Source organism: Siphateles boraxobius, unplaced genomic scaffold (genome assembly GCF_051911475.1).
Source record: "Siphateles boraxobius isolate OS27281-9 unplaced genomic scaffold, OSU_SipBor_1 99, whole genome shotgun sequence".
In the NCBI taxonomy this organism is placed as follows: Eukaryota; Metazoa; Chordata; class Actinopteri; order Cypriniformes; family Leuciscidae; genus Siphateles; species Siphateles boraxobius.
The window spans coordinates 2824065-2835000 of record NW_027509229.1 but is presented as its reverse complement, the minus strand read 5'-3'; the positions used below and the strand labels follow the sequence as shown (position 1 = coordinate 2835000).

The window sequence follows — 10936 nt, the reverse complement described above, 5'->3', positions numbered from 1 at the left end:
CGTGGGCTCGAGCTTCCAGGCACAACTAAACAGCACAGAACAGAAGCCAGTCAGAACAAATAACACCCTACATTAAGCGTTTATAAAGGTGTTCATCAATGACCGATAACTCTTTTTTTTTAAATAATGCATAAAAAGGGGGACTTTAACAAAGTACCTGCCAAATAGTGAGCCATTTTTAACTGACATATTTAGAGACCTCACTAGTTGGTCTTCTGGCCAAACTACAGCTAATACCTCTGATTTCAGTCACAACCATATCTCCAAGATGAACAAGCTGCTTCATAGTACGCTATTAGCACATAGTACGTAGTACGTATCAGTTTAAGCTAAATGCCATTCGTTTGTAAAATACTAACTCAGTTGTAGCTGGGAATCATCAGTCACACTGTGTTTGTGCTGTAAGCCCTGGTTTCTCACAAGGTTTTTCTCCACTAGCAGTCAGTATAATCTACCGATACAGACTGTAACACTGAATTTCCTGCCACTGTATTATTCTGTGTAGAGCTGCTTTGCTGCTGACATAGAAGTTTTGACTGTAAAGCTTATATATTCAGGATATACAGTAATACTGTATAGATGTATAGTGTTTATAGATCGGGACGTTTGACCCACTCTCTTGGTGCTGCAGCAGGTATCCTGTGATCACCCCGTTGGGCTTGTGTGGAGGTTCCCAGTGCAGCGTGACCTCTGTCTCAGACGGGCTCTCAAAGGTCAAGGATGAAACTGGTCCGGGAGCTAGATGCCGAGGAGCACACGTTCAGTTAATCTAAATCCACATTCATAGAGGATCATTCCACATGCACTGAGAAAAGTGACCTTACCGCCCTCTGGAGTGCTGAAGTGATACACCTTTGAATGCGGACCTTCACCTCTGCTGTTGAAAGGTGCCACTGTCAGAGTATAGTTGGAGTAAAACTGCAAGTCGCTCACGACCTCCTCCAGCTTGTGTCCAGGAACCTCAATCACTCTGTTCTTGTCCGCGGCGGGAGATCGGATTGCCAGGCCTCGTCGGCTGTGAGTTCTGGGGCCCTTCCTTCTCAGATGGATCTCAAGAGAAAAAGAACGAGGATCACACTTTATATTAGGTGGCCTTAACTACGATTTGATGCAATTTACTAATTATATACATACATGTTGGAGCATTCTAATATCACTTTTAAAGCACTTGCATTTAATAAACAAGTGCAGTTACTCTGTTAACCCTTAACCGTAACCCAACCATCACCCTAACCCAAACTCTTAACCCCTATAACCCTAACCCACCATAACTCCTAAACCTAACCTAACCTCAAGCTCATCAGCATTAAATATGAGAATCTTCCAGAACAACATGTAGTTTCACAGAAAATTGTAGGTTTTTTATTTTTCTTATGTCAATACATAGTAGTTAAGGCCACCTAAAGTAAAGTGTAACCAAACCCAGCTATAAGAATCAGCAGCCAAGTGCAGAAACTGAATGATGGTTTCAAGACTGTGTACCTTGTAGCCTAGCAAGTGTCCGCGGACAGATTCTGTGCTGACTGGACTCCATCTAACCGTGACCGCAGTTTTGTTCAGCTCGACGACTGACACTTGTGACGGAGCTTCCAGGGGTACTGTGAGAGATTGAGAGAGTTGAGTTTGAGTTTATTTGACATAAAAAGTAGCAATACAACATTGTTACAACTTCTTTGTAAAGGAGTTGATTTACTCTGTATCAAAAGATTTCTATAAAATACTGTATTCAGAATCTGGATCAAAGCAGAGGTCGTTTTACAGTTTCACTGTAAAGTTTACTGTTACAGTTTTCCCCAATTGTTTACACATTAAAGATTTAAACTTGAAACACAATCACCAAAACCTGAAAATCCTTTTCAAAATCCCTAAAGCAAGTCTGTGGAATTGGAGGCTCAGTCTTGCTTTACACTCAGTTTTCAATTGTAAATCACATTGTTTGCCAAACTGTACACAGTTCTCTACATCAGGCACAACATTCAAAATTAAAATTTCTTTAGCCCTCCAATGCCATGCTCTTTACACTAAAGTGCAACACTGCTCACTTTTGGAAACAATTTCTACTGAATTTTCACTTCAAAATCAGAGCTTAACCAATATAAAAAACGAAATGAGCTGACCTGTTTCAAAGGGAAATGGAAAACAATATTGAAACGAGCAAGAGGTGACAGAGGAAGAGAAGGAGATTCCCTATTGTTTAGCCAGGGAGAACATAGCTTGTGATGAGGACGAGCTGCGGCAGCCAGAACAGAATAGGAGTCAGGATGAAGCCTAATGTCTTTTTTCTCACACTTCATGTGTTTTTGAAAGAGTACACAACGAAAGTACATAGTGTATGTGTTTGTAGAGAAAACTCTTTATCTTACTGAATGTTATCATTTTCTCCTGTAGGGTATGGAAAGTGTCACATTCAAAACACAAATTTACTGCATTTTGGAAATACTGCAAATGAGTTTGTTTGTTACTATATTGCATGTATTTTTGAGTAGGTGTATATATTAGTGTACTTATGTAACAATATTTGTTAACAATATCAGTGTAACATGGGCAATGCAAAAGGAATAAAATGTGTGTGTGTGTGTGCGTGTGTGCGTGTGTGTGTGTGTGTGTCAGTGTCATTTTGGTGTAAAAAACTAATTTGGAAAGGGATTAAAATAGTTTTGAATGCAGTGTTTGTAGAGTTTTGCATTTGTGATTTTGTGTTTATAATTTTGGGAAAGTGGAAGAAAGATTCAGCAAACGCATGTAAATAATTGGGAAAAACTGTAAGAGAGGAAGTTGAGAATCCTCAGAAAGTAGGAACTGTATCTTTCTGATCAACACAAAACTGGCACTAATCAGCGTAAGGCAACCTGGACATTATGGAAATGCTGGGCTAAGATAAAGCAAAGATTGGGTCAATGCAGCAGGCTTTCATGAACTCATCTAGATATTAGGAAACGCACGGTCTTCTCCCGAGTAGCCGATCTTTGCAACTGGTTCTGGTCCGGCACCAAGGTCATTGGCTGCCTGAACTTTAATTTCAAAGGGGATGAAGGTCCCAGTGTCGTTCACGATGAACGGAGGATTGGAGACGCTGCTTTCCTTCCAGTGTAGATCTCTGTCTGAAGATTGACGCCAGTAGATCTTGTACTTTAAACCTGGTCCATTGAAATGCTGTCGCTCCAGTTCCTTCCAAATGCAAGAAAGAAAATGAGATTAAACATGATGCTAATGTCAATCTTCTCTTTGTCATGTGCAATATGGTTCTCTCTTTTGGAGAAGACTTTTCTCCAGTACAAGATTGTTAATCACCTTCCATGTGATGACCATACTGTTTGGATCAGTAGACACAGTCGTCACATTTTCTGGGTTCATTTCAGGTCCTGTGCACAAGAGAGATTGTTAACACATAAAGCTTTCTTAACTCTTTCCCCGCCAGCATTTAAAAAAGTTGCCAGCCACCGCCAGAATTTTAATCATTTTTACAAAAATGTTCATGGCCCCCAGAATATTTTGTTGCATGAATATCTGAATATGCAATATATCAAAAGGAAGAACACTGCCTTAAAAAAACACACACACACACACACACACACACACACACACACACACACACACACACACACACACACACACACACACACACACACACACACACACACACACACACACACACACACACACACACACACACACACACACATATATATTCTAGCTTCATGCATTCTTTTTCAAAACACTTGAATGTGGGTAATTTTCATTTAGCCAAAGATTACATTTAGATCAGATTCAGAAAGATTATCAAAACGTTGATGGAGTAGATTGAGTCCATCAACACCTGATTTTTTTATTTATATGCTGTTAAATGTTAATGATCGTGTTGTTTTACATATGCATCTGTTTACATATGATGTCACTTTTTTCTACATGTTTTTGGCCTGTGATGCGGAGATTCAGAACTCTTTCAGAGATTGCCATAGCGCCCCCTATCGTATAACAGTGAAAACACTGATTGCCAGACATCTCCATCAGTGGCGGGGAAAACGATTAATAATCATAATTACAGCATTTCTCACAAGTAATAATGCTTAAAAACTGAAAAAAAAAATTTTTGCTCCAAAATGCTCTCATGGCAATTTTATGTTTTGGTGAATTGGTGGCTAATGCGTACAATCTCTACGCATATTTTCATTGGATCTGCTTACACCCCATTGGCGAAACCATTGGCGGACTGGTTTAGGGGTGAGGTCATGTCTCTTACGCAATTCATTCAAAATCACGACTTTGTAAAATAGATTGTGTTGTAAGTTCCATTGCATTTTTCCATGTATTTGATGGAGTGTTTCAGAGCTCAGAGTGTCTTACTGGCAGCTGGGGTGCTGTACGAGTCTGAGGGAGGACTGGGCTCGCTGCGGCCTATGGCATTGACCGCGCTGACCCGGAAGTGGTATGTGCTGTACGGCTGCAGGATGACCTCCAGGTGTTTGACGTCGTGAGGGACTGTCTGAAACTTCTTCCACCGGGAGGATCCGGCTGGAACTTGCTCTTCTTTCATCTCTAGAACATACTCTGGTGGACAACAGAGACGACAGGCCAGATAATCATAATGTAGCTGAATCATGAACAAAACATGTTTCGAATCAGATCTTTTACTAAATTCACAATTCGAACAATGAATGTCTGCTGTCTAGAGTTTGGATGTTTTGTTCCTGAATAAAACAGAACGGATCCAATAAAGTTCTTGAGAAAAACTTTTTGTCTGGAGCATTTGGAGTGTACTGAGGATTTGATCGACAGGGCCATTAATGCCCAAATTGAAAAAAATGAGAATCCACAAGATATTCTCCAAATGAGCACACTGTTGGACTAAAGGCCAGAGGGACGTAGTTCAGTAAGAGTCTCTGATGAGACGTGCACAGGAGTTTTTTTTTCTCAGTGGATGTATAAGAGGTTCAGATTTCATATTAAAGCCATACCTTCCTACAAACATTAAGAAATGAGTGTCACTGTAAGATTTTTACAATAAGACAGAGATTAAAAAAAGAACCTCAAGCCTTAGAACTTTCAGTTACACTTTATTGCTATGGTGATGGTGATGACATGTCAACTAACTCTCATTAGAGTATCAGTAGACTGTACTGTTCAGGTTCAGGTTAGTAGAGTAAGGTGACATGTATTTGCAATATAGTTACTTATAGCTAGTAGGATTTCTAAAGTGGACCATCGAAATAAAGTGTTACCGACCTTTCTAATGATTTAAAGTTTGTCAAGATTAAATAAATACAATAAAACATAGAAAGGGGTCAATGGTGGGCTATTATGAAAATAGTCAATGATTTGATCATAATTACCAGATACGGGGCTGTTGTTTTCAGCGCCTGGTATCCAGGAGAGGGTGACACTACGGTCAGTCTTCTCAGACAACTCCAGCGAGGTAGGAGAAGCAGGTTTATCTGAGGAGCGTCAAACACATGAAGCAAAGCAATGTAAAACAGCATGTCTGATCGGAAGAGACAGACTCACCCTGTACGGTGATGGAGCCCGTGGCGCTGTCTGAGTCGTGTTTAGTGCTGATCTCACAGCTGTAGATTCCTGTGTCCTTCATCTGAACATCGGTCACCTTCAGAGAGCCATCTGGGTATACAGTGTACCTGCAGCCATGTGGAAAAAGCAAACATTAAACACCAGCAAAGCCACCAAAATAAGGAATTCATCCATACAATGAAATGCATACAACTTCACAAGTTCCTTTGCCCATATAACCTTTAAGCTAATAAGGTTAAGTGTATTTGGCTTGCTGTCCGCAGAGGATGGGCTCGAGGATAACCTAATGCCCGGAGGATGAGTATGGAGGAGGTGGAGGGATGCCAAAACAGCTGATGCCAGAACAAGGTTATATCCTCCGCCAGTTAATTGAAAGATTAGATGGGTTCACTCCTCCCAAAATTACAGTGTGAACTTCACATATGACACTCTGGTTTACCAACACTGCATTGAAGTTGTTGCTATATGCAACGTTTAGATATTCATGGGATTGTTCTGATCACTTAGTGGCCAATAAAATGGCAATACATTAGATACTGTACGATTAAAGACACAATATGTAGTTTTTCGCCGCTAGAGGTCGCCTATTCAAAACAAAGGTGTAGCTTGATGACGCTGAGATTGAGCGCGGAATCATGGGAGTGGTTGTCTTCATCTCACAGCCGGTGGAATCCAACGGAACTTGGGCAGAAATAATATTCATGAGGAGATTATTAGCATAACTGTAGTATGAAGCCGAGCAGGGCCGAGTGCTGTGGAGCGGGACGATTTCTCAAGAGCAGCGGGACTTTTATTATGTCACCGCTTCCGCTTCTTACGGTCAAGAGTATGTGGAGTAACGCAGAGCTGTTTTATCACTTACATTTGTCCGTTGAAAATTATGTTATAACGTTTACTCTGTGCGTGCGTGCGTGTGCTTGTTGCACACTGCAGTGAGCTAGAGCTAGATTATAATATCAAATTAATAAATGCTGGATGGCTTGTGTTGCTAAATGGCATGCAATTAATTTATTGTAATTTATTACCATATTGTATGTTGGAGAAAATGCTGCATTACTGTTACTAAAAACAAAGCTGGATCTGATTATATTATGTTAGCCACTTGACAAAATAGTGTTTTTCTCGAAGGCAAGGTAAAAACATGGAACTTGCAGAAAATCAAGAAAATAAGCAATTCAAATAATAAGATTAACATTGTTGAGCTATATAACAATGATTAGTTTGTTGTCTATAAATGTTATTTTTATCCAAAAATCTTACATATTGTGCTATTAAATGAATGCAAATAATAATGACTACACTTAAATATCTTTTACACAATATTTTACTCAAAACAAAGAAAAAAAGAACAGAATCAACAGAAAATGTGCACTATCAATTGACAAGGATGGTAGGTTTTAGAGACAAATAAGCTCAAATTTTGTGTTTACTTATCATAAGATGTGGTGATCTTGTGTCCGTCCTTCTTCCACTGAACTGTGGGATCTTTTAACTTGTGGTCCACTGTATATTTGCACTGTAAAACAGCATCATTTCCACGTAGAACATGGAGATCCTGGGGAGGGTCTACAATCTTAGTTCTGTCTGGAGACATGAAAAGACATTCATGACTCATTTAACTTCCATAATGTGACACAATTCCATATAAGAGCTGAAATGTGGGCCAGGGATGGATCATGTGGGGAGAAATGTAAGTTTGTGAAAGTGAGTTTGCAGCAGGTTTCTTAAGGACTACTTCTCTCCCCGTGGAACCATCTCCATGCATTTCAAATCTATTGTCTTTTTTTTTTCGTTACTGCATATTATATTACTTATACACAGATTTTGTGGCTCAGATAAGGTCCAGTTCTGGTTTATTTCTTTGCTCTGGCTGACATGTGGCATTGCTATGGCCTGCTTGTGGCTCAGATCTGGCAAACAGGAGTGAGCCACCCAAGGGCCGTCATTCCACACTGCATGTGGGCCAGATCATCTTTTCACGTGTGCCAGATGTGGGCCGGATCTGGACCGTCACAATGATGCTATGTGGGTAAACTGTCAAAAAACAGCTATTTGGCTAACAATAAACAAGGGTGATTCGTTGATGCAACCCTCAAAAGCTCAAAGAAAAGAGTGATCTACGCTTCTTGTGATGATGATTTTATGATGGATTTGGACACTTACTCAAGACCTTCAGCTCAGCACTGATGCTCATGTTGCTGGGTTTTACTGAGCATTTGTAAATGTTGCTGTCCTCTTTGCTCACGTTACTGATCTTAAGACTTCCATCGGTCATCTGAGACATTTTAGGATTAGCAAGAGCTGGACCAATGTTTACAATCTCCCTGCAAACATTCAGACACACTGGATTAAACACACAAGACAACATCACATCCGAGCATCTGGCAGACAAACCTCAAAGACCTATTCATACTGCTTTATTATTAGTGCATTCATCTTTCTCAAGTTTTTCTGCTGCCCTTGTCTCAGTTGTAAGCTTCTCCAGATGTAAACATCTTTACAGTGATTTTTTTAATGATACAAATTTAAAGTAATCATGGTATAATTAATATTGTAAAACTCTTGTACTGAGTTTACTGCCTAATGTTATTGAATGAAATGTCGACCCAGGACGAGCTATAGGACTGTGCAAGCATTAGGGGTGTTGATGGACTCCATCTACTCCATGTTTTGATCATCTTTCTGAATCTGATCGGGATGTAGTTGATTTTCTCAGCTTTTTGTTAATTTTTTTGTTTTTATACGAAACTTGCACATATTCAAGTGTTGATAAAAAAATCAAAAAAAAATCAAATGTTTTATCAACAAAGTACAAACAGTGTTAAAAACAGATTATTTTTTTTAACAGCTTTCTTAAACTTTCTTTTGATGTATTGCATGTTCAGATAGTCATACAAAACAATATTCTGAGGGCCATATGAAATGTTTGTGAAAATTATCAAAAATGCTGGGGGTGGCTGGCAACTTTTTCTAAACACAGGCGGGGAAGGAGTTAATAGAAGATTATATGCATCATTGCTATTCATCTTGGGAAAATATACAACACATGCTCACCAGTCCACTTTGGGTAGCGGGGAAGCGAAGGTTCGGCACTTCAGCAGGACGGTTTTCCCAGCTGAGGCACTGTACTCGAGCCCATCCGCCGTCAGGATCTGAGCAGGCAGCTCTGACCGACACAAGCCCAGGTACAGCCGTTATAGAAATATCTCACAAAAACAATAGTATGTTGCAACAGTATGTTGCCATGAATGAAGTACAAAACGATGGTCCACTCCTTTTTAAGCACACATTACATCGTTTGAACCCTTCCTGGAGTGACATCATTCCCCTTCTTTCTACCGTGTTGTGTGAAGATGCACTAATAATCAAATTGCATTTGATCAAAGTTTACACTAATAACACTCACCAACAACATGGATGTGTGTGTTGATCAGGATATTGCCGTGTTTATTGGTGGCCATACACTGATAGACTGCTGTATCGCTGTACTGAACGTTGTGCAGGGTCAGAGTCCCAGGACTCATATGCCGTCTGGGGTCCAAATCCGTATCTACAACACACAGAGAACAACAGAAGCCTTTAGGTCTACAAGGAGAAACATTGTCTGAAAATATTGCAAGATTGTTTATATAAAATCTTTTGTGAGATAAGGCAAGAGTCTTTTGTGCACTCTTGGCACCCTCGGTAGAAATCTCGTTCCGGGGGGTAAATCACGTTCTGAAGGGCACCGCGATGTGACCGACAGGGCTCTTTCGCATTTACGATTAAAGGGCCAGGGACTGGAACCCCAAGTCGATGGCATCCACTGTCGAGTGGGACAACTTCTGCTTAAAGACAGCCTTTCCCTTCAGCTGGCATTCATAACAGACAAAGAGCCGATCTGAGGTCCTGAAACAATGTGTGCGGTCTTCATAGAAAATTAGAAGGGCGGCCTCCGCGACCTTCGTAAAGAAGCGGGGTGACAGGGACAGGCCAAAGGGGAGGACCTTGTACTGGTATGCCCATCCCTCGAACGCAAATCGTAGGAACGGTATGTGCCGAGGGAGAATTGACGAGCTCTCAGGCACGACCCTAATTCGTCAGTTACTAACGTAACTCGTAGTGATTGACTGAATGGGGACCTGATTTCACCAAGTGCAACATGTTTGTGGATCCAAATTCCATTCAACCAATCAGATTTGAGGGACAAGGGTTTAGGCTCACAACCAGGGTTTGGTGCTTCAACATCAGCGTTATACGCCTATAATTTCCCTCTGATTTTAGGGATATCTTATGGGTAGGCAGTGGTGGGCCGTCAGGACCAGCAAGGCCTTCTCCGCTGGCCTAAACACTATCAGAATCACTGACTTGCACTTTAATATATTTTTTCCATGAATGAGTATTACATTATTCCCAATAGTCCATTCTCTTAATCTCACAGCTTTTTCTTGGTTGCGCTGCTTCCAGTATTGTATATTTATTTTAGTGCTTTTATTATTATTATTATTATTAATAAACTTTATTTTAAAAGGGGAACCAGACTGAGACTGAGGTATCTTTTTCAGCTGAGCCCTGTGAAACATGTAAACCCTATACAATATCACACAATAAAAAATACATACACAGTGAAGACATCCAAATCAACAAAAACAATCACAAACACATTAGACATCATATAAATCCTCCAATACATTTTTAAATTGGGCCAGGGACACAAGATTGTTTATATGAAGTTTGATCTGAAATTTATTCCATATATAGGGGGCAAAATAACTAAATGCAGACCTACCCAGCTCTGTTAAGATTGATGGGGTCTTTAATGTAATCAACCTTTGGGATCTTGTTAAAATATTTGTATGTCTAATAGAAAGCCAAGAAGATATGTAAGGAGGACATTTTAAAAGAAGAGCTTTGTAAATAAAAAGGAGAGCTTATTTTTCACGTCTCACAGCAAGTGAGGTCCATCCCACATGTTGGTATAAAATACAGTGATGAGTTATAAATATATAAATACAGTGATAATTATCACCAGTGATAAATCTAATTGCACAATGATATATAGCATCCAGAGGTTTTAATGTGGCAGTTGAAGCGTGCATATAAATGATGTCACCATAATCTAGAACAGACATAAAAGTGGCCTGAATAATTTGCCTTCTGTGAGAAGATGACAGACAAGCCCCGTTTCTATAAAGGAACCCCATTTTGATTTTTAGGTTTTTACTAAGTTCAGTAATATGATTTTTAAAAGAAAGCCTATCATCTAACCATACACCTAGATATTTATATTCAGAGACCTGTTCAAATGGAGTACCATCCAGGCTAGTAAGTACAAAAGTATTTCTTAAGGAAAGTTTTGACTTAGAAAAAAAACACAAAATTTGTTTTCTTAGCATTTATATCCAATTTAAGTTTTAAAAGAGATCTCTGTAAA

General features: G+C 39.7%; 1 protein-coding gene across 1 annotated transcript in view; it reads right to left on the bottom strand.

Annotated features, from left to right (window-relative positions):
• Window positions 1–10936, bottom strand: part of l1camb (L1 cell adhesion molecule, paralog b) — a 252651-nt gene that overhangs the window by 20107 nt on the left and 221608 nt on the right. Inside the window, exons 11-23 of the mRNA XM_077225092.1 lie at window positions 8930–9073; window positions 8578–8689; window positions 7687–7847; window positions 6954–7107; window positions 5503–5630; window positions 5331–5432; window positions 4345–4548; window positions 3292–3362; window positions 2943–3168; window positions 1483–1598; window positions 825–1050; window positions 616–738; window positions 1–25 (exon numbers count right to left, since the gene is read on the bottom strand). The exon at window positions 1–25 is cut by the window's left edge and continues 152 nt beyond it. Of these exons, the coding sequence (XP_077081207.1) occupies window positions 1–25; window positions 616–738; window positions 825–1050; window positions 1483–1598; window positions 2943–3168; window positions 3292–3362; window positions 4345–4548; window positions 5331–5432; window positions 5503–5630; window positions 6954–7107; window positions 7687–7847; window positions 8578–8689; window positions 8930–9073 (1792 nt within the window). The remainder of the gene's footprint in view (window positions 26–615; window positions 739–824; window positions 1051–1482; window positions 1599–2942; window positions 3169–3291; window positions 3363–4344; window positions 4549–5330; window positions 5433–5502; window positions 5631–6953; window positions 7108–7686; window positions 7848–8577; window positions 8690–8929; window positions 9074–10936) is intronic.